The 24,627-nt window shown below is 45.5% G+C and overlaps 1 protein-coding gene across 1 annotated transcript in view; it reads left to right on the top strand.

Annotated features, from left to right (window-relative positions):
* LOC126540497 (neural cell adhesion molecule 1-like) overlaps positions 1-24,627 on the top strand; it is a 305,103-nt gene that overhangs the window by 187,230 nt on the left and 93,246 nt on the right. Inside the window, exon 4 of the mRNA XM_050187312.3 lies at positions 19,434-19,544. Within this exon, the coding sequence (XP_050043269.1) occupies positions 19,434-19,544 (111 nt within the window). The remainder of the gene's footprint in view (positions 1-19,433; positions 19,545-24,627) is intronic.

Below are 24,627 nucleotides of genomic sequence, written 5' to 3'. Positions count from 1 at the left end.
TGTAGGTAGCGAAAGGACGTTGAAAGTGAAATTTCATTAGCGTCTGTGAAAGGAAGCAAATATTACAGGATAATGTCTAGCGAAACATGCAGGTCGGTACGTCAAAACTGCCTTTCGGTTTCAGACAATTACATGTTTATAAGCTAACTCATTTGTGTCACTATTCACAGAAATATCACGGTACATATGCGTTTTGTTGCCAGCAATTTTCCATATATTTTCCAGTAGCCTGCACCATCACTTATTAGCGTTACTTTTTTTTACAATACTGCGAAAGCTTCGTGCCTTTAAGCAGTTGCGGGGAGTGACAAATAAACGCGTAGGATAAAAGGTAGTGCTACCGCGTTTCAAGCATTGTTTTTCATGTTGCGCGCCAGACGTACGTTTACGAAACAGTGATTCAGCTTAAGAAAAGAACCGGTTTGATCCAACTCTGGAGAACCAGAAGGGTTATTCGGTCGCAAAATTAAGAAGCATATTCAAGATAAGTGTGGTTGGCTTTTTTACAAAGGAAACTCGTGTACACGAATAAGGTGACGGTTACTCAGAAGCGAAGCGCGTGTGTTCGGCTTTTCTTTTGCGTTTTTTTGATATCTCTCATGGGTCCCCTGAAACAAGCTCCGGCTTATGTGAGCTCTATCAGAAATCCCGCTGCGTAAAGAAACGCCAGTCTTTGAATGTTATAAAAAGCAGCAGTACCTACTTTCTGTTTTAGCTCGCTCAGTTTTACAATAACTTTAGGAAAGTACGGTCCCGTTGGGGTGGCGCTGAAGAATCAAGTGCCACCAGGAGTGCGAGACTGAAATGTATTAATTGTGGCGAACTTGTATATATACAAGCATCTTTCTCTATGATACAAGCATGAGCGCTCTAGCCGCTGCAAGAGCGGCGAGCACAGTTGGCGCTCGTCGAACGGGGACTCATGGGTAAAGTTGGTCGGCTATAATATGCAGGCATCGCGCCTTGTGTTCCTGGGTAATCGCTGGTGCTCGCAAATATTCCAAAACATGCAGTATTACTCGCGTGGCGTGCGCGGTTTTACCTTGCTAGGTTATTTTGCTATAAGATTGGTTACAAGATTAAAGTAGTTCTGCACAAAGTAAGCGTGCCCTGCACCGTGCAATAACTTCAAGCCAATGACAAACCGATGAATATTGATCACCACAAAAAAGCAAAACACCGTGCGCGTGTGACACTGAATGAAAACGTGACAATACATTGCACTCGCACGATAATCAGCTTCATCTCGAATATCAATACGAAGCATTTTTTTCTTCCGCTGGATACTGCTGCTACGGTACATCTTACTACCGGTTGGAAGGTGCGTCGAATAAATTTTCTTTGTTGGCGCTGAATCGGATGAAAAAAAGTCTGAAATGCCGGTGCATGAGCCTAAAGTTTAAAAGCGCCATTGCAGTGTCCTTGCTACAACTCGCGAAGGAGTGTCTTGCGACGTTATTTCCAAAAATGCATAGAGAATACGGTGTAAAAATACATCCGTAGCCCTTGCCTAAATAAAATAGGAAAATAAAAACCGTTCAACTCGTTGTCGATATAGTCAAGAGGACTTCGAGCTAAAATATTGAAAAATCACGGAAGGGCACTACTGGCATCTATCTACCTGAGAGTAGCACGCAGCTGAGGTTAGACAGTAATCCCTGCTTCTTTTGTAGAAAGAAAGCTTTGCAGTTAAAAAAAATTTCCCTTGTCTAGGGACCGAACCAGACAGCGCTGTGCTAGAGGCAAGAACATTTTGCCCCTTTCATACATTTTCCTTTACCTTGAGGATTAACAAAGCCTCGAATTGCCTTCGAAGGATCATGTAACCGCGGAGTATCGAGAAATTTAAACATTGGTCGTGCTTCTACTCCCAACAAGGGCTCCGGTCATTTAGATCTGCCACGCGATGTGCAGAAACTTTCCGGCTGCAAAACAAATATATATATATATATATATATATATATATATATATATATATATATATATATATATATATATATATATATATATATATATATATATATGGCAAACACGGTGCAAGATACAATTCTAAGACCTACTTTGTATAAACCGGACACCGTATGTTTTAAATTGTGTCTTGCACGGTGTTCTTCCTTTGTCTGTTTTCATTGAACAGCTTGACTAAGGTTAGCTGGGACACCCTATATAACGTTGATGTTTTCATGTCGTGTGTAGGTAGCAATAGAAGTTCGCATACGAAATGTTATGTGGCTTCTCCTGCCGTATCCCGTACGAGCCTCTTCCTACAGGCGATTGGTGAATACAGCAATTGTTAATGCAAAAGATACTTATTATACCCTCATATCAAAGAATGAGAACAATAGAAACATAGCGGAGCATCCTTGTATCAACTTCCTGACGTGGGTCTAAAATGAGGCACATAAACAAAACGAAATTGCATATTGCCCAGGTAGAAGTATAAAATTGCCCTTTCTGCCACCAAGAAATACGGGATACATGGTGATAAAACTGCAGTTTGAGAAGCAGCAGGAGCCGGTATCTAGTAATCGAAAGAGACGTCCCTTGTCATTTCGAAAATTGCGAACACTTAGTTTTTATATTTCAAGGCTCACCAACCAGCGCACCAATATATTTTAAGCAGTATTTGCTCTGTTCCTAAATGAAGACTGCTTAGAAATTATTTGTAATACTGCTCTACAAAAATACAAAGCAAACGTAGCGCGCATGTTCTGCAACCTTTTCCTGCGTGAAATGTGTTGCCTACACGTTAAGCAGTCTTAAAATTCATAGCTCACAATGCAATTGAAGAAGGTGCAAGCGGCTTGCGCGCGAAGAAATGAAATTGAGAACGAAAATTTGACATTCTGATCCGACGTTACCAATTTATGTGCAATTAGTTGCGCAAGAGAAGAAAACAATGTACTATGTTTCGAACGAGAATTCTTCTGCTCTAGCGCCTCTTAGTGTTCTCGGGTAATGCACCTTAAGCTTAACAAAATATTTATGTTCATCGAGTGGGCACTGTAGGCAACGAAATTCGATCTTTCATGAAGAAGTGACGATGCTATGGTACACTACAGCTAATTAAAAAGTGCTGAACAAGAATACTGCCATATTGAACACCGGTCAGTATGTTATCGCAAACTTGTTTGGGCTGCCTTGCACATCGATCTTCGTCCGCTCTACAATTTGTCACTTACGTGATTGTCCATTCGGCTATGTGAACACGATACATATATACATTCATTTTTATTTATACAAATACAACATCATCATTCAAATATGACGTATGACCATCAACACTTCGTAAATAAAAATTCAAACAAACAAACGCTGCGCTTTTTAGAAAGTAGTACCCATTAGCCACCTTTTCCTGCCTGTAGATATTCCTGTTCCACAAATATTGATGATGTTTCCTTCTGTGAGAGTCTGCAGGGGCACATTTTTCCCTACTATAGGTTTCTCGTATTGGTTCATTCTTCCAGCAATCCAAAGTAATTGAATAGTTGCCGATCTCGCTCTTTTCCCGCAAAACAAAAAAGAAGATCGCCTCACATCTTTCGAATGCGCGTGCCTGGGCATCGTCTCGAAGTTATCCACACAGCGAAGCAGCAACGACGAGAAGAAATAAAATGCTGGCCGAGTTCCGCCAGGGACAGTTCACTGTCCCTTTTTTTACCCTTCCCTGTACCCTCATGTGCTCGCAATCCTCTCGTATCTAGAGTTAAGCTCAACAGGCTTACCTAAGTTCCCTGTGGTCCTAAAAGCGCCCGGTAGATATTTTACGAGCAGCAAAAATTTCGTCTACGCTTACCCGCCTACTACAGCTCCGCACCCTTCAACACCGCGAGTAGCTAAGCGAGAAGTTTTGCCACTTGCGCGGTCTGTATACTCGAACTTCCGCCCAAGTCAACGCTTTCGCAATTTTCTCGGTGCAAGTGTAGTAACCTTACTTCGATACTAGCACCTAAACTTCTATATACCAGGGATAACAGAACGCGACAGAAAAGTACAGCAGCGGCAACACTAGCGCACGCATGGGCCTGGGGCAAATTCGAAGGAGCTCGTCGATTCGCAAAAGAAGCCCACCGAATAGAGTCCATGCCTGGCTGATCGATCAACCAACACCCCATTTGAACCGCAAACACGTCAGTCGGTTCGGTCTATACATCTATCTATCTGTCAACGTATCTCCCGGCTCTTCTTTCTTTCAATCGCTTTCCTTCCATACACGAAAACAGACATCGTGCGTTATAGAGATGCACTGACGCCTATACGCACAATTTCTTTCCTCGCTTCCTCTTTGCATTTGCACCAAATCTCGTTTCTTTTTTCTCTCTCTCTTTCTCTCCACATTCCGAAGCGTTTGCTTTTTCTTTCTTTCTTCTTTTTTTTTTTTTTGTGTGGGCGCGTTCCGCACAGCGAAGAGGAGGAGGAGGAGGAAGAGGAGGAGGTGGTTTAGAGGCGGCGCTAGTTATATTGCTTCGTGCGAGGCACAACTGTCTCACTCCTTCAACGAGTTCATTTTTCCAGTTTTCCGCTGCTTTCCTGCGTGAACCGCTTCGAATTCCCCGAGCGAGCTAAACGCTAAACAGAAAAGAAAGAATAAGATGAGCAAGATATGAAGAATGATCGCGCGAGAACTGCATCGTGGGGCCTCCCTGCCGGCGTGGTCAGTGGCTCTATGGGGGCAGACTGCAGCGGCTTTCCTCTTTTGTGTCACTTTTATCATTTGATTTTGCTCAAAGCTCGGTGATACGCCACCCGCAACAACGGGAATCGACGGCGACGGGTGGTGAAAATAAACGAGGACAACACCGATGAAAAACGTAAGCATGTGAGGATGGGGGAAAGTGGGGTGGGGAGCAGGAGGAGTTCCTCTCAATTGTGCCCCTTCTGTGCGCGGCCGGACAGAGCTGCACGCTTCAAGAATTGAAAACACTAACCCGTCCACTGGCGCCTTTGGCACGAAAGACTTTGTGACCTTTTTTGGTGTTTCTATTGGACTGACAGCTATCCTTTATGGCGAAGGGCTCGTGTGGCCGCAAGAACAAAGTAAGCTTGTTAATATTTCAAAGGCGGGCTTTGTCCTATTCTTTTTTCCCAATCTATTCTTATTTTCACCTTTCTTTAAGTCGCTTCTTTCTATCTCATTTTCCTTCTACCTCACAATCCCTTATTCTATTTCCGCCCATAACATTTCTTCACTTCAAAGCTCCCTTTTCATCGTCGCCTCCCTACATTTTATACAAGACCTACTTCCATCTCCTTTCCTTGACCACACCGGCCAGAAGAAAAACACCGACTCCGCACACTTTTTCTTTGTTCACGTCGCTTCGTCTGCTTCTCTCGGGTCTTTCGCCGTTTTTGATACGCGAGATCCCAGGAAAAACTATAGTGTTGGTGCTTCTCGTTTGCCACTGACCGCCGTTGTTTTATTTGTCCCGGTTTCGTATGACCCGCCCGGGCTCACGCGCTTCTCCCTGTACAATATACACCCCTCGCACTTCTTCAAATCTTATCGCGCGTTGCGGCGCCTTCATCTCCCTTAGCAGATTGTGCTTGTTATATGCGTCTCTACATAATGCCAACGGCTGCTACTGAGGCCATGCTGCCTAGGGAGTTTTCAACACTGGGTCTGACCGTCACTGCATTGATGGCGAGCTTCATGACGTCAAGCAGGAACAAAGAACCCTTTGATCGGGTGTTTGCCTCGTGCTCGTCGAGGCCCAGTGAATAGGCATGGAACTGTATCGGCCGGCCGTCAGAACCAGGCGGGACAAGCAGGCTCTGGTTGTATTTTGGTTGCGGGTTCGAGTGTATATTGCTGTGAGTGAAATTTGCTCTGTATGCGAAACGCTATTGATATCGTTATTGTGCTCCGTCTCGTGCGTTATACATTTCTCCAGAAGGGTGCACAGGAAGGCGACAGGAAAATACATAATGCAAGGCTTGGAAGAAAACTTTCAGGCGATGGTTGAACATTGCAACAATAAGAAAGCGAAACATTTTGTTTTTCTTTGCTTTTACTTATAGGTGGGTGCCCGTACTTCGATTGCCACAAAGGAAAAGACAGGGAGGTTAGCCATTGCATTGACCGGTTGGTCACCGTACTGTGCTGACTACCGTCAACTGAAGTGAGGAAGGCAATTAATGGTGACAGAAGGATAGATGAACTAAAAGGAAACCAAATGATAAAAAAAGAGACAGCGCATAAACGCGTTCCTGCGCATGACTTCTCTCAAAATCTGTCAATCAGTTCGCACGGTTTCATAAATCCGGCATCTTAAAGTCAAACCTTCTTTGGGACCACTCTCGGTCTTTCCTGACAATGCCTGCTGGCTGGATGGTGCTGTTTGCCCGAATAGCCCACAATTTAAAAAAAAAATTGATTTACGTGCCCGACGCTATGATTGAACTTTCGTCCCCCAAGACAGCAACGCGATGTTCTAAGCATTAGACTTCAATCGCAGTTGATGTTTATTGCCGAAACGTTAAAGTTGCAAACAGAAATGGTATTATTTTTTTTTTCATGGCAGGAGGAAGAGGAGGAGGAAGTAAAGAAAGAAGGCAGGGATGCTAACTAGAAATGCGTCTGGTTGGCTACCCTACTCTGGGGGACGGGAGAGAGGCAATTAAAAGATGATATAGAGGGAGGGGAGGGGGAAGAATGCGGTGGGTAAGCTCGCGCGCGCACACGAAACCCCGCAAATATACGCAAAATGGCCGCGCAACTGGCTGCTCGAGGCACTCTGCGTGTATTCGCGGGCTACTTTCGCGCACGAACTTTCACCCTGTATACACACATACACGCTTTAAAGCTTGCATGCATACGTATTGTGCGGTCAGCCACATTATGGCCGGCCATGTCTGGGTAAAACTATTTTAATGCGGCGAGGGGTTCAGTCCTCGTCAGCCACTTCGGAGGGCATTCCTGATATTTAAATACTTCAGTTAACACTCGTCAACACCGTCACGGAAGACCAGGCACACGTGAAGGCCGTCTGTCAGGATCACAAGAAAAAAAAACCTAGCCATTAAAACCTGCCATAAACAGGGCAGTGCCACTAGCATAATTAGGTCTAAAGCAAGTCCATCCTCATCTTTTACAGATTAAAACCTAAAACCTACTGTATTTAAGAGCATTTACCTTGTACTGTACTTCGAAGAACGTCCCAAAATTGAGTACCTTACCAACAGTGCAGAACAACGTGGGCAAGTGTTTCCAGTTGTTTAGTTATAAGGCAGTTTTCTCTCGAAGGTAAACATAAACCCCTCTTGAAAAACATACCCGTACCTCGAAACATACAGTCCACCTTGAATGACGTTGGCTACGCAAGAAAAATGAGTATAACCCTAACTAAGTTGATTTTTGCGCGATCTTTTCAATAAAAAAGGTTTTGGCAAATATTATGTCTCACGGGCAGCGTTCACGATGTGTCATCTGAAAGGATAAAATTTGACACGCAGGAAAATATGCCGAGTTAGCGTAACTACATTGAGCATTCGTGCTAGCAAGTGCCAATACTGAAAGGAAGACGCAGACACTAGATGAAAGCGCAAGTTCTAATACTTCAGAGGAACAGTTCGGCATAAGGTTAACGTATACAAACGATCGAGGGGGTAATATACTTAATTTAAATTTGTTAACCATAAGGAGCATGGGTTATGCATATAGCCATGCGTAACGATATATATGGCGTATAGGTATTAAGCAGCGCGTTGAACTACAAAGCCCAATTGACGAGCCTTGAGAGAAGCTTAGAACCGCGAGGTGTCTCAATTAGACAGTGATCAGAATTATCATCATATCGGTATATTTAGCAGGTGCATCACCTATGTGTTGCTTGTCCTACGCTGTAACGTCCAATTACCGTACTTTCAGTCGGGACAGGTTCCTACGAAGTAAATTTTCAGATCACTGTTGCGATCAACCGACTTGAAAATTCGTTTCTTGTAGTTAGAGTCGCGCAATGAGCATAAATGAGCTTGGCCGAATGATAGTGCTAGAACCGATGGACTAAAGAAAGCTGTTTTTTTTTCATCACTTAGCCATACACGCCTACGTAATTTGTTATTTCTTGCTATGTGAAAGAGAATTCATGATCCCGATGTCCTCGTGAGAAACGTTTATCTTCTTATAGACATACAAACCCCTCTTCGTGCATGCCAGTCAGTTCTCGCTTCTCTAAGCTTGCGATGCTTCGGCAATTAACTAGCTTAACGTTTTCTTTCATAATCCGACTTTGCCGCTACGTCTCCAATAACCGTGCAATTAGATATAAGCTTACAATACCATGTAGATCCCATGCACATTTTGGAGTTTATGTGAAGCGAAGCTTTCGTGGAGCGGTGATGAATTGCTATAAATTTGCGTCAAAGAAAGTTCGCTTTCAAGTTAGGGTTCGCGCGGCCACCACAGAAGCAGCCGCCGCCGGAGTAGTACAGCTACCCATTCTCCTCCCCTCGCGACGGAAGCTTGCGACGGAAGACCGCGCACTTCTCTCCCCTCTTTCCTCCCTTGCGCGCGCGAGATTGAGTCCCCATCGTCGGCGCCCCCTGGCACGTTTTAACTCGCACGTACAGCATAGGGCGTGCGGGGACAACGTGATCGCCCTTAAACTTTATGCGGATTATCACGGCGACGCCGATGGTGTCGGTACGAATGAGCTTGAAGTTTCTATATAATAGCTATCGCAATAAAATCATCGTTATGTTCACTACTCGATTATCTCAAAGAGGCAGTTGGCGTTGGAACGAAAGAAGTGTACTTGGGATAGTTTGTCCTGTGTGTGTCGAAATGGTGTGCAAACAATGGTCGGTGGACATTGCTTCTGAAAAGCATTTCCAAGAAAAATTTAAAGAAAAAAAATGAATGCTTAAGTAATTATACATGAAAAAACTGCGAAATGCGACTGCTAGAAAGGCAATAATGAATGTGACTGCAATGCAGGTAAGATATTTTAGACGACCATTGAAAAGCCGCTCTCGTTCAAAGAAGTTGCTCTTAATGAATGCGGCTTAGAGAACGCCTACGCGGATTTTCTTTGTTGACTCCTCGAAGTTCCTAATCCGGAATGGTAGTCGTAGACATAATGCACTGCACGTACGTGCTCGGGCGTAATGGGAGGGTGTTTGTGTTTGCACGACAAAGTCACTTCATAGTAAATTGTCAGGCGAATTGCGAAGCTCGCGAAGATTCCAAAGGAACGAGACACATCGTTATGAAACATATTTGATCGTAAAGCAGGCAAGCGAAAGGACTAATTGGAATGGAGAAATCGGAGAGGGTGTTTCAGAAAGGTTTCAAAAAATTTAGCATAGCGTCACGGACGTACGGGAGATGAATGAGACTGACTGTCGTGTAGGGCGGAAGGGAGCCCCATTTCTCGAGTGTCTTAAACTTCGGCGAGTAGCGCTCATCAGTCATCGTCGTTCATTAGGTCAGACAGCAAATCAAAGAGAACAAAATTGGGCGCATTCATCAGAGCAAGAAGTTAAAGCCAGCATCTCTCTTTCATGAAGCACTTACTCTACTAACTCTGCTTTGAATACCTGAATATCAGAATGCGCTCGCATGAGTTATTGCTGCGTACGAAAGGGAAAATCTTTAATTGGCCACGAAAACTCAAAAGAAAACGAATTGCGAAAGCCGATGCAAGAGCAGCACTAAAACAGTATTATTATTATTATTATTATTATTATTGGTGTTGTTGTTGTTGTTGTTTGAACGCATATACACATGGCAGGAAAAGGAAAGCGAGGAACAGGCTGGCAACAGCCGCCGCAAGCGGCATAACTCCTGCGTACTGTTCAGAAAAGAGGAGACGGAAACATAGAAATTGAAGATAAGAATAAGGGTCAGAAAGTGAAAAGAAAGAAAAAGATGACAAATCTCAGTAGTTAAGCCCTACCCACAGAGTACAGGTCCCACACAACACAGGTCGCACACAGTAGGGCCGATCACTGCAGGTCAGGCTACTAAAGCATGATGAAATAAATAGAGTGATGTCTGAGGTATTGTCATTTGAATATATAGAAATAAGCTACAAACGTAAACCTAAATTATTTTCTTCTAGAAAATCAAGGAGAGTGATAAGGAAGAGTAGAATAGGCTTAAAATGTACAAAAGGATAAGTGTTCTTTTTTTCACGCAAAACAGACAGTACTGCACGAAGGATTGATATCGGGCTAGTTGGTGTTGGGTATTTGTACGGGGTAAACAGCGCGTAAGACGAGGACACATGAAAGAACGACAACACGAGCGCTGAGTCAGCAATTGGATTGTCGTGATTTCACGTGTCCTTGTCTTACGCGCTGTTTACCCTGTCCAAACACACAGTATGTTGAACACAAAGAAGAGAAGAGTGAAGCATTGGCAGTGAAAGTTTTAAATAGGCGTATTTATTTATTTATTTATTTATTTATTTATTTATTTATTTATTTATTTCAGTACTCTCAATCTCAACGTCACGTCAGGTGTTACAGAGAGAATTGAGGTCCACCACCAAATGCAGTGATGGTCGTTTAAAGTGATAAAAAAGCAGGTTGCTGGCCATGGAGGCGGCGAGGCGGTTCCAGCTGGTTGCTGTCCTTGGAGTGAAGGAATGCGCGGGCAACGTTTCCACGCCGACTCGGGACGTGGACTTTAATGTTGTGCCCAGTGCGTGCTGAAATGTAACGAGAAGCAGTGAGCAATGCGCTCGTAAGGTGGTGATTGGCGTCGTGCCTGTATATTGCGGAATAAGACACGTCGTGCTGGTTTATAGCGATTAGCATGCCCTGGATTCTTCACGCACTTGCCGAGGACTGACTGTCTACATAGCTATGTCTCTGTTTTCATGCCAACAAGGGTCACGGGTAGTCCGTGGTCGAATGGGCTTCTGTGCTTAGGGAACAGGGCTCGATACCAAAGGTTGGATCAGCTTGGGTCAATGAGTCTGTGCCATTGTGTACCTGTGTGTCACTCTCCAACAAACACCTTTGACGCTGACATCCGTCACTGGAGATAGGGTTCACATAGGAATTAACCTCGTTAATGGTCAATTGGATGACGGTGATGATGATGCGGACTGGTTATGTGCCACTCGGTCAGTGCTGCTTTTCAATGAGCATCTTTCATACCCACTTGGGTCACTGCGTATGCGCTAGTAGGTGTTTGACCTCTTTGACGTCAACTTGGGTAATGAGGTGTGCTCCGCAGGACATGTCCAACTAAGAACAGATATGTATGGAAACAAAGCGGAGTGCGCTTCGGACCCACTGCGCATGCGCGACTACGCCTGCGCCGCCGCCGCTACAGAATGCGTACCGCGCGAGCCGCGCGTTCCCGTGTTCACGCTTTCTTTCTGAACAGTGACCCACGCAACTGGTGGAAATGCTTCGTCTACCGCTGCTGCTAAACGAGCTGCCCGAATAGAGGCTCAGTGCCACCGCCGAAAGCAGCTTGTCCTTCAGAATCAAATATTTTGCCGTAATATATCGCGGATTCAAAACACCTAAACAGAGGCGCCCTAAATTCGCATTAGGGAGTGTCGTAGCGATCTGCGAATTTTTAAAGTGGTAGTTAGAAAACGGGTACTAGAGAAATATTTCGGAGGTGGAAACCAAACGTGCGATTAGCATTGTTGGCCACGATGTCAGTGTGAGCTTGCCGTGCCAAGATGCTGGAGATATAGATATACATGAACTATGAGCCTTCAAGATAGCATTGTTAGAATTTTGATAGAAATGTACATTCCACGAAAGAGCCGCGATCTAGAATATTAAACATGTCATTAGATAAAAAACAGAAGCAGCTGGGTTTGAGAAGAATACTTCCTGAAGCTAAGCTCATGGAGTACTGAAGAAGTTATTACTTCCAAGGAACGTTACAAAATTAGAATATATTACGTGCTCTGGCAGCTTGCGTGCCATTCTGGTGAACATGATCGGTCTATATTTTTCCGGGCTCTTTCGAAATTGGTACCACTGCCACTAGCTTTTCAGTTTTCAGAGAGCTCAGAGCATGGGAATGACTGAATAAGTATTTGCGACGAGATGAGTGAAAGAAAAGTGTCAGTGGGCTCAGGAACACAGCAGTGATTTTGTCGGTACCAGGCGAAGATGGCTTCCATTTCTGAATTAATTTAGCTATGCGAACTCAGTAAACCAAGACCAGATCCATTAAAAAAGAGCAATTCTCTGCATGCTTAGGAGCAATATACACTACATCATTCGGGGATGAGGCAAAAAAAAAAGAAAGAAAGCAGAAAAACACGATTTCGAAGAAAAACACAACATTCATGGCTACGAAATATATCCTTTTCTAGGCCACCTATAATACTACAGAATAGTCTTGGAATGGATTGTAACAAGGGAGGAAGTGTTCTGGGAAACAAGGAGTGATTATCAGAAATAAGTTCACCAAAACACAACTATAGAGGGCCCGTATGTGATTGCAACTTACGTGTTCATTCAACATATAACCACTGCCTGGCCTAAGCACACCTAATATACATGTAAGTAAGCAAAGAGCCCTCACAATGCACGTTGCAGGCAATAGCAGATGCTAATATATCAGCAATGCACTTCTTTTTCTCCATTCAAGCCTTGAAAATTTTGAAGCTTTCAAAAGAATTTGAGACCCCCCCCCTCGCCCCAGCCCCCTTCCTGCTCCCTTCAACTGTCATTTATTTCTTTTAGTACCAAATATCGCACAAGTTGAGTTTGTAAGAAGGTAATTAGAGTGCATGAAAACGACTGACCTATCTGAGAGACCTTTTCCTACCATGTTCTGGGACAAGACTAGAGACAAGATTTCAAGGAGTTGAAAAATGAAAGCGTCATAATTGCGCGTTATTAGACAAGTGCGAAGTTTTCATGTAACTTATCTGTAGGGAAGATATCGCTGTAGTCAACTTTCGTTTTACGACGGAGCATCCACAACGTAGAAACTCGCAGGAATAAAAATGGCTCTAATCCATATCGTGAAGGCGGCCGCGGCATTCAAGATTACAGCGACCATGCACCACTGATAGGGTGCCCGTGACCAGCTGAGGACCCTGAAACCCCCTTTTGGACCAAGCCGTTTTCACCCGACTGGTATTGCTACCTCATTTAAAGGAACTGAAACACGTCCACTATTGCAACGCTAGACAGCCATCTGCTGAAGGCAACTTCGAACCTAGTCCATAGTTTTATTATGACATCCGTTTCACGATACATTTGTAATCTAAACTTTGCGCTCGCCGTTTTAGCAGAAAAGAATGCGATGTTCATTGTTTCAAACTGAGGCTGTGGACAAAGATGTCATCATGCCGTGCTGACCACTACGGAGCTGCTAGCACGTGGGCTTATTTATAATTATTTGGAAAGCATTGAACTATTTCCCAGAGTCAGCTCTGAAGTTGACAACAGCATATCCACCTCTTTATGAAATGCATGAATGATCAGACTCATTCTGTTTGGTTTTATGAAAAAACTTGCATTTTCGCCCTATAGGCGAAGGTTCGATCACGATATCAAGTTAACAGACACCTATGGTAAATAAGGACAGTAGTTTTATCGGCCGTATATACTTTCAAGCACTCACTTACTAACTAAATTAGCAAGGATCGTATCACACGCGCACAACCAAACATGAATTCGATGACCTAGTGCACCCGCTGTCAAAATGGTGCAGAGAGAAAGCGTGGCAGCAGCCGCGAGCGAGTTGGCCTTCATGCTTCCTCACGCTTCAACGTGAACTAGGCGGCGAGAACACAGCGCACACGAAGCTATCAGCACTCGGCGCGCTATGTCTCCATCGCAGATCGCTTTCAAGATAGGGCGCGCGCCTCCGCGTCCTACCCAAATGCCGTCGAAGTAAAATGACCCCCCCCCCCCTCCCCCCTCCCCTCCCGTCGGTGCCTTGCGCGCTACGGAAGACAGCTCACTTCATTCCCCGATTTCGCTAGCCCATACGGCATACGGTGCACGGCGACGATGTGATCGCCCTTGGATTTTATACGGAAAATCACTGTGACGGCAACGGCGACGGCAGAAATGAGCCTGGAGCGTTAATATAATTGTTATCGCAATAAAAGAAGAGCCAATAGCCTTCATTACTTTTTGGCATGCTACCACGCTACTCAACAAGCTGCAGGCGCACACTTGTTAAGGAATTTTACTTAAAAGGTGAGCATTTCGTGCCCTACCATATTTTTTTTTTTTAGTTCGTGAAGCGTGGCACGTAAACGAGACCTATTTCGTAACGAGGAATTTTCAGGAGCATAAGAAAGCTCGTCAACAGTTAAATAATTCGCATCTAAGAAACGGCTAACAAATTCGCTCGGTGTGTTGCTCTCACCAACGTTACTAGATTATATGGTCTAGTGACTATCCCAGCCACGCTAGCTGCCACTATGTTGACAAAGACCAGATATCTTGATAGAATATTATCGAAAAAATTGAAGTGAATGCACGACATCTTATATAATTTAGGAATGAAAAAAATAGAACTTCTTCGAGGAATTCCTGAAATCATTTCAGTGTGAGCCTTCTTTCTTGGACAATGTCACGAAAATGCTTGGTCAGCTGTTTAAAAGTTTGCAATTGTTTCAGAAGAGTTTATCAGTTAAAATTCTACTACTTCATGTTATTTTTATTTCCCTAGATTGTTCCCAAAATATTTCATTTGTTTTCTAAGTATTCCCAAGCGCCTTCTTCCATTTCCACCTGAATCATGGCTATAGTCTCCTATAGTTGGTATGAGTAATCAACAGAGGACAAACAAAGACACAGCGACGTAGCTTAAGTGGAGCATAAGTGCAAGGCTACAGCCATAGGAATGTTTGCAAGGCTGTCTACTATTTCATCCGCCGTGATTACATTTGCGAATAAAAAGAGCACCTTGTTAAAGTTCTATTGTTTTAATCACTCTATGCCATATTTACATATTTGATTTATTTTCATTAAATTATCGATCTTAAATACGAAAAAAGGACTGAAATAAGGTTGCCAAAAGTTTGTTCGTTTCCTTTACAGCAGTCATTCATTTGGTTACCGTTGTTATTTTTTCTCGAACTTCTTGTTATATCTTATTTTTGGATGGCTTTTTGGACTACTCAGTTGTTTAATATATTTACGATGACCTTCTTTTGTCTTTCATTTGTCTTTTAGTTGTTGGCTTTTATTTTTGTCGAAGTAAAACCACATATCAAATACTTGCTGTACTCGTGACACCACCGCTGGGCATTTTCAAAGTGGTTTTCAGACCTGCGCAAACACAAAGGAATAACCCGTCACTCCAATGTTCATTTTGTACACTATTGCCTGCTCCATTTGTTTGTCACGGCGCACGAAAAAAAAAAAGGTGGCTTTTCATTGCGCACTCTCATGCGCACCGTTTCTCCTCTCTTTTCTACTTCACAAGCGGACAAATTCGACGACTCCAAAATAATATTACGCTACCCTATACGCCCAAGAACGCCGTGCAGACCAGGCTGCCTTCAACTCCATAAAAGGGGCAACGAGCTCTGGTCGTTCATACCACACATAGCAACAAGCGAGCCGAGAGGGCGACGCAGCAGTTTTCTCGGCCAGCGAACGTATATATGAACACACAAACACACAGAAACCGTGGCTAGCAGCGCAGAAGTCCAGCTTTGTTTGCGGCCCATCGTAAACAGATGGCGCCGGCCGTGCCCACGGTGTGTGCAAGAAATGAAAGGGTCTTACTCCCCCTCCGCCACTGTACGCACCTATCGCTATATAACGTCGCCGCGTCATGGATTGCTACTACTTGCATGTCGCTATTGCTCTGCTGCGGACGTATATATACGAGAGACTGATCGGCGGGGTGTCACGCGGCCATGCTGCTGGCTGCCCATCTGAACAAACGCTGAATTGCCGCTTTCTTCGCCCTGTTGATAGCGCTATATCGCGCTGTTGCTGATTGTTGCTGTTGCCTGGTAAGCTTGTGATGAGTTATTGCTAGTTCGCGCGCGTTCTGTTAGTCTTTTTCTTGATAGCCGTTGAAAAGAGCGCCAGTCTTTCTTTTCTCATATCACGCTCAAATTTCAATCGATATGGAAAGTGTTTTAAATATGGCGAAATAAAAACATTTTACTCTTGTAACCATGCATCGATTTGCAACGTCAGAAGCAACGTTGTCCCGCGCTCATTTCTTTTAAATGTTTTCAGAACACCCTTGCACACCTTGACTGTCAGCATTAACGAAGAATAAAAATTACATTCGCAAAGCGCAGTTATTCGTTAAACATTTTTCAAGCGAGCAACTGCGCTTGAAAAGAAAGCTAAGGTTGCCTCGAACGAAGTGCTTATTTTAAGGTCGTTGCTATCCAGGACTCGATCCCTCGATTGCTCCTAGAGTAAGTAATTAACGCGGCCAATTTATTTGTTGGTGAATAGGTGACATTTGTTGCATTGAGATGCACTGAACGTACGTAAACTCTTCCTTGTAGCGTTTTGCAATTTTTTTTCTTTTTTTGCGTTTCTAGGCATGCAATGTTGTGTACCCGCATAAAGATAACACACCGGTGACATTTGGTAATACATATTGTACTGAAACTTGATAATTAGTGCTGTGTGCAGTAATGTTGTACACGTGGATTAACTTTGAAATTCAATACTTTCTTTCAAACGAAAGGATTGAGGCTTCTAAAGAAAAACTAACGTAGTCCTTTAGGGCGAAGGATGGCCTTTCTGTATCAGTACGTCAGCTTTTTTACTATACTTACGCAACATGTATACTGCAGGTTCCTATACAATGCAATTAATGATGCGAAATAAATGATTGCTACATAAAAATACCATATTACATGCCATTATCTCTTCTAACAAAGAGATCCCATTGTTGTTATGTGGTTCAAAGCTTATAAAGGAAAGAAGTTCGGGAGCTTTTTACACTCCGGAAACAGGAGAAGGGGAAAGCCTGCTGCACACTAGGCAATGCATTAAGTTATACAATCGGAGGGGTCAGACTTATTGCCAGACATAACGAGTCGCAGTGTGAAGTAAACGTGCGGCAAGCCGTTGTCTGCGAGCTTGGGCCTTGTAGAGATTTGGAGCGGTCGTAGCTGTAGGGAAGGGCCTTGGGGCGACAGGACTAGGCGAGCAGGATTTAATTGAAGTATTTACATTTAAAACAAGACATACATCGACAGTCTAGCGTGACTCTCAAATGGAGCCCGCAAGGCGACGCATACAGCAAACAGCTTACGAGCACACAGCTCACTAGTACATTTCGAGCATGACAACGAGCACACAGCTAACTACGACGAGCACGACAACGAGCACTCAGCTCACTACGACGAGCACGACAACGAGCACCCTCTAGCAGGCGACAATCGCTGCTTATAAGCTCTCGTCCCCCCCTTGATTCCAAGCGAACGGAAACGTTCGTCCAGTCATAGTTCGACGTCACCGTTCGACATCACCGTTCAACGTCACCGAAGATGACCCGCCCTTTTGGAGGAGGCGGGCTCACATACTCGTGTTGCACACACACACAGGTGTAAAGGTCCGGAGCTGACGTCAGGGGGGCTTCGTAGAACTCGGCTCCGTCAAGGGTGGCGCTGGCGGGTAGCACATTCCTGAGCTGACCCCGCGCCACGTGGCTGCCGGTTATTCGCAGTTCTCTGAAGTGCGCCCCGTCTGGTTGGATTGGAACACGTGCAGCGGGCTGAAATAGCTGGCACGCTGCCACCCCCATTGCTAACAGCCTCGTGTCTACGTGCCTTCTCGCACGGTCGCGGTGCTGTTTTCGCAGTTCGGCGTCTTCAGCTCGTTTTCGACTCTTAGCTTCGACTTCGCGTTCTCATGTAGAGGGGTCGGACTCGCGCCAACGCCGTTTCTGTTCGACAATACGTTGCATCCTCCCACCAGGGGAAAGCAACATTCGCAGTCGAACGCCTTGCTCCCGCGGCTTCGCACGGCGCACCTCGTTTCTCGCTTGGCGAACATGCTCGGCCGTAGCGTACTTACGAGGGGCGTATGCAATGCTTCATTGATGTTTCGGATGCTTGTATTGAGCTTGTTCGTTATTGAAACGCATGCTATTCGGTGTGTTGTATGAGCGATTGCAATGAATGTATGCACTGTTCGGTTCACTTTGCTGAGCGCTTATAGCCTCTGCCTTAAAGGGGTATGAGTCAATGCTTACGGAGGTATAAGCCAATACAACTTTGTTTGCTTATGAAGGTATGAGCCATTGTTGATAATGACCTTTTTGTACAGTCCTGACAGACGTCGCGCTCTTTAGGTATGAGCCGTTGCAATGAGTCACTTTGTCGGGTTATAGAAGTGAATCCCTTGGTGGCAACGGTATTCCGGCCGATATTATAGTGGGTTGGAAAGCAAATTGTTCAAGTATTTAACCATGCTACCAAGTAAATTCCAACCAAAGAGAATGAATTCATTCTTAAATAATTTTTTTTGGATTCATCGATTTATTCATTCATTCATTATGCAAGTATCTGAACGCTTCTATATATTTGGTATTATTATTGTTTTGCATATTGCATGGTTTTCTTCAATTGCTTTTTGCTGGAACATTTAAGTGCACATTGCACCAAAGGTCTTGTCAAGCCAATTGTTCTGTCTTTCAATTTAATAGTTTCGTTGCCATGTAGACGTTATTTTGTCTATGTTTGTGCATTTACAAGTTTTTATTTGCTTATTTCCTCATGCCATTTCTTCGTATTCATTTACTATCCTGTTTCGTGAAAAATTCAGAGACGAACGTTCCCAATATTACAAAGTACCAATTTTATCACACAATGTAATTGATCACTGAATCAAAAAAATGTCCAATTAAAAAATATTCGTAAAGTCTATTGGTATGTTTTCTAACGTCAATGGCAAGACTATCATGAAAGCCATTGAGCACTTGTGCTTAAGAACTCTGAATGTGCTTGCAAAGATGATGACATACTGAAGGTATTGTGAGGAAACGTGTAACGGACAATAGAAACATCAGGGAAGGCATTCTGAAGGAGTCCACCTAGTGGACGTGTCCATTCTGTCTACAGCTGAGGTGCTGATTGGCTGTGGTGCCTCGCGGCCGCGGACACGCCGCCCAGCCTAGCCAATCAGAACTTCAACAGCAGACGAAGTAGACATGTCCACCAGGTGTACTCTTGCAGAATACCTCGCCAGCTCTCGCGAGACGAGAGCATCGCCGATAAGCACGAAGCTGGGCACTGCAGTGAGTGTGTATGCCGCGGCCAATACTGCAACACCGAAGAGAGACGATTAAGTTATTGAGCGGACTCTGCGCACGTGCAAATCAGAAAACACGGGTAACGTAGATTATTTTGAGCGTCCAGCACAGCAGAATACTGGCGTGAGCAACTTCGGAATCGCATGCGCGCCACCTTTTTTTTTTTTCCAACCCTTAATATTTTTTTTTTTCCCGCTCTGACTCGTCTCCCCTCTAATTCATCCCTTCCTGTTACGCCCAAACGCAGTGCCACCGGAGCTGCCCGTGATCGTGGACGAATCGGGACGCAGCCTGCACGGCACCGTGGGACCTTACGACGAAGGCTCGCGCCTGAGCCTCCTCTGCCGGGTCAAAGGAGGTGAGGCTCTTCTGAGACGCCCGTCGACCCTCGCGCTACGCGGTGGCCTCGCGCTCGTCGGGCGCGACGCGCTCCTAATGAACGCGCCACGTTAGTGCTAATGACCCGGTTCTCGAAGAACCTCGCGAGCACGCGTCGAGTCGTCGCACCGTCGGCTCGCGAGACCTTTAACCGCAACCGCGGCATGACCACCGAATCCCCGGGCCTGCCTTAACGCGCGGAGTTTGGTGCGTCTCCGGGGATCGCCGAGACGAGCAGCGACGTGGAGGAGCGCGCAGATGCGGAGACACGCTAGCCGCGCAGAGGCGTCGGGTGGCCATAAGCGGCCCGGATGAGTTGTTGTTGCGGTATGTAGAGGAGGAGGAGGGAAAAAGGCATTTCGGAAGAGAATGCGCGTTACGCCTCGTCTCGGTGGTGTGGTGCGAGTGAAACATGTTTTGAGAGAAGGCGAGGGCGGGAGTGCGAGAAAACGCTAAGCACGCGAAGAGAAGGAGAAAGGGCTTGACGCAGCGCAGCGCGTTTCTAAATGCCCTCCCATTACGAGGTGGCGTGGTTTAGAATTAGGGAGGAAGTCGGGCAAGAAGTTGCCGGCGCTCGCGGCGGCCGTAATTTAGAAGCCTCTGAAGGTGTACAGAGGACAGCCGCAAAAATGTATACAAGTGTCGCCCCGCAGATATGAGAATGAGTCCTGAGTGTAACGAAGATCCGGTCCCCTGGGTTACTTAACTTTTTTTTGCACTTTGCCCCGACATCTCTTTTTCGTGGTATTTTATTTTGCCGACATTGACTCGAAAGCCTACAGCTAATGGCTTTTAACCACTTGCCCTGAGTGAATCAAAATAGGAGTGTTTCTTGTAACAACGTGTTTGAGTATGTAGGCCATTGGTCATTTATTTTTTTTTTCCGACCCAGTTGAACCTTCCAGGTTCAATCAAAGAGTGACCCCAAAGCCGAATACCGTGGCCGAATAGCCATGGCCAACAGCATCCGCGACACGCTCCCCTCCACCCGCCGTGGTAGCTCAGTGGCTATGGTGTTAGGCTGCTGAGCACGAGGTCGCGGGATCGAATCCCGGCCACGGCGGCCGCATTTCGATGGGGGCGAAATGCGAAAACACCCGTGTACTTAGATTTAGGTGCACGTTAAAGAACCCCAGGTGGTCAGAATTTCCGGAGTCCCCCGCTACGGCGTGCCTCATAATCAGAAAGTGGTTTTGGCACGTAAAACCCCATATATTATTACGCTCCCCTCCACCTGGTGCCTCATGCATCGTATCTTATATAGGGTTCAATTTCTTTTGAAATTACTCTACCACCTTGGGCGCCAAAGAATTAAATAACAAATGACAACTGCGCTCTAACAGTAGCTGACACTGTATGAGCAAAAGTCAATGTGCAAGAGTTCCTGTAGAAGACGGAGCCACCGTCATGAAACTTCACACATATGTGCTGGCATTTTCTCAACGACTGTAGAAGGGGGCTCGCCACACACGATAAAAATGGGAAGCATAATTAGGCTGAATTTTCGTAAGATAAGTTTTTCCAACACGATCTCTCGCTCTGGAGTAAACAGATTTTCCCATGTTTGCTAGCTGCGAAACATTCTGCCTTCTTAGAAATTAACAAATGATCTTAGTGAAAACTGGATGGCGTAGTTCTACGACATAGTTTTTGCAAGAAGCTTCTTCTGAAGTATTTAATACCCAATAATAAATACGGAGACTCGAAGCACTACTCTTTATGCTTGAACCGTGAACTTTAATCTTATAACAAAGGGTTCGCTGCATGCGTAATCTCAGAGCCATAAAGGGTCTTTTAATATTCAAGCGAGATAGTTCATGACCGATAGCATAATAAACAAGGAAAGTTAACCGGGGATGTGTTGCTGTTCTCTATGACGAATTCCCATACAGCCTTGGAAGCTAAGAATCTGCGACTTCTCGTTGTGGAAAAAGATATGGTGTTACGCACTCAACGGAAGTCTCGTGAAGGCAGTTATTCCCGAGTGCGAACGGCACATTTTGGATGTGTTTTTCTGGAAATGCATCGCGTATTACACTGACCCAGCTTCATATCGGGAGATGCAGAAGCTAAAGAACGCGCCTTGCTACGCAAGATCTTCCGTTCTTACAAACATACAAAGCGTAAACCAAACCGCGATCTATCCAAACTTTAGTGTCTTGTCATTCTGGTTTGCGCGCTACGTGCATAGAATTGAGCTCTCCAGAACCCGCAGCAAACAAACCGACGTGCTTGGCGTAGTTAAAGCGTGTTACGGCCCGGCGCCCTTTTGCGCAGCCTCCTAATTTTCTGAGAGCAAAAAGTAAACACTGCGGAGGCTAACCTTGTCTGCACTGCGTTTACTAAGCACGCTACGAGAAATGTAAGAGAAGCTCTTGTTGAGGCGCTATATAAAGCATCTTTACGTGGTGTATTTATCTTGTGCCTGGAATCCTGAAACCGAAAGCATCTTAAGCACACAGAAAACTGTGGTTCATTGCGGTCCTTCCGAAATGAAATGATGCTGATGGAGAGGAGGAGGGAGAATGATAGCGAGAAGGGAGGAATGTTAACCAGAAAAGAGTCTGGTTGACGGGAAAAGGGAAATGAAAGATGACAGAGACAGGACGGACAGACCCAGTGAACTTGGGCACCCACGCCAGGGGCACCGCGAACTAAGAGGCGTTCACACAGGTCACTCACATTCACGAAACACGAAAGCGGCTTCACAGCATTGGGTACGGTGTTCGAGTAGGGCCTGTGCGGAAAACGTCGGACGGTCCAGTCGTTGAACTGCGATGGGCAGTGTTTGTCTGTACAACTGAAATCGACGACATTGGCGCAACAAATGCTCGATTTCCTCTTCGCTGCCGCAGGTGCCACACGCAGCACTGCCGGTCGTTGCAGTTAAAGTAGTTTGTTATCCAACGTGAAGGGCACTCCCATCCGCAGCCGACACAGCAGCGATGCTTAACGTGGACGATGCCCCATTGGAGGTCGCAGCTGGAGCAGGTTTTCAATTCGTGTAAGCTGGTGCGCCTTATATTTAGGATGTTCCACTCTCGCTAAGAAAGCGCGCCCCAGGTGAGGAAGCTACCTTGCAGCGTCTTTCCCAGCAAGGGGAATTGGAACGCTGTGCGCTTCTTGATGTGATGCCCGGGCAGCTTTGTCTAGCGCTGATGCTGCAACGGCCAGGTAGCCCCTGAAAAGTAATTTCGCGACTTTCTTTGTTTGACGTGGTCATGAAGCTTGGTGAATTCGTACGTGAGCTGTTCGTGAGATTTACGCTGGAGAATCTGCTGCATACCATGTAAAGCCGGTCCTGAGTCGGAAGACAGCGCCCAGTAGCAGGGACTCTCTGCGTAAGCAAATTGAAGTGCTCTGTGAAGAGCCGTCGGTTCTGCAGATGTTGAAGCAGGAATACTGATAATGTTAGTCTGCATCAAGATCGTGCGCTACACCAGAGTTGGTATAAAATTTGTTGCCATAGCTGTTAACAAAATCTTGATCACATGGAACACGGTTATACGCCCACAGTACTAAGCCATTTTCAAACCCAGTTGTCAATTTTTCTTGCATTTCTCGCAAACACACATCAGCAGAAATCTCAGATTTTGTCTAACGTACGGTCTTCATTACTAAAGAAATAGCCTCAGTTAATCAGAACAGCTAGTAACTGGTCGCCAGAAAGTTAAATAGTCTTGGAGTAAGGGTTGTTATTAATGAGATGGGTAGCTGCATCTACTAGCCAAAGAAGCTGGTGCGTACCACTGGTGCCGGTGTCAGTTTACGAACAAAGGCCCCAGTGCCTTGGAAGTCACTGCTGTACAAGTGCGGCTGGGAAAATGAAGCCTCAGCGTGGCCTCCGTGTATGTGAGCTCTCGCCTGAAGGTCTCGATGGGAGAAATTATAAGAGACCTCTTCAGCCGCTGCCCAGCTCCGAGGATTATATGTGGGGACTTCAACGCGCACCATACTCTCTGGGGCGACAAGGCGACTGATGCACGTGGAAAGCAAATTGTTAATGCTTTAAACACCGAGGGACTCTGTGTGGCAAATGACAAACAGCCAACGTTTTTTCGACCACCGGCCTCTTAGAGTGTCATTGACTTGCCGTTACACTCAACGGACATCCTTGCATCGTCAACGACTAGTAAAGATAGAATGGGCAGTGATCATTTTCCTGTCTTCGTTAACATTGCTGGATACAGAACCAACGGCCGAAGATCCTGTCCTGTGACGCATTGGGATACGTACAGGGACGGCCTAAGCGAATCACCTGGAGACCTGTTCGCGGACATGCTACGTAGCAAGAGATTGGCTACCGCTGAGCTGAAGCTACCCGACCACTTCCCCTCTCCGGATCTAAAGGTCAAAAATATATGCGCTGCCCGTAGAAGAGCGGAACGGAGGCTGATGAGGACGAAGGCTTTCACCAAGTGAAAGCCCTTAATTAAATTAAAAAAGTGAAAGTCACCAAGACCACAAGCCCTTAGACTAGTTACCTTAGACCACAGGCTACTCTGGCGCCGCGGTGTTGACCACGTTGTGGCGTCATCGTCACCCAGGCTACATGTGCTCAAGCGAGTCGCTGGCATACGCTGGGGCAACCACCCGACGTCGATGCTACGGCTACATACAGCGTTGGTTACCAGTCGAATCCTGTATCAGCTACCTCTGATGTCACCCTCAGACAGCCAATACGAGCGCTTAAAACCCATCCACAGAAAAGGTATCCGACTTTGCCTTGGAGTCCCTCAGCCAGTGTCAAACAAGAAAGTGCTCTACGAAGCTGAGTCACGCCCTCTACGACTTCAGGCTTCCCAGGCTCTGATGATCCAGCTACTACGATTTAGTGAGTCTACGCAAGATAGAGCCCTCTTACGACGTATAGGTAACAGGCCGCGCTCACATTTTTATGCAGCATTGAACACGCTTCGCGTATTAGGATTGCGCTGCTCGAGACACAGAGAAAGGATAGAACCACCCTGGACATTCGAGGACATCACATGCAACTTAAGTGTACCACGATTGCAATCAAAGAGCTGCATTCCATCTGCAGAAGCCAAGTCATTAGTCCTGGA

Source organism: Dermacentor andersoni, chromosome 2 (assembly GCF_023375885.2).
Source record: "Dermacentor andersoni chromosome 2, qqDerAnde1_hic_scaffold, whole genome shotgun sequence".
NCBI lineage: Eukaryota > Metazoa > Arthropoda > Arachnida > Ixodida > Ixodidae > Dermacentor > Dermacentor andersoni.
This window is presented reverse-complemented; position numbering and strand designations above follow the sequence as displayed.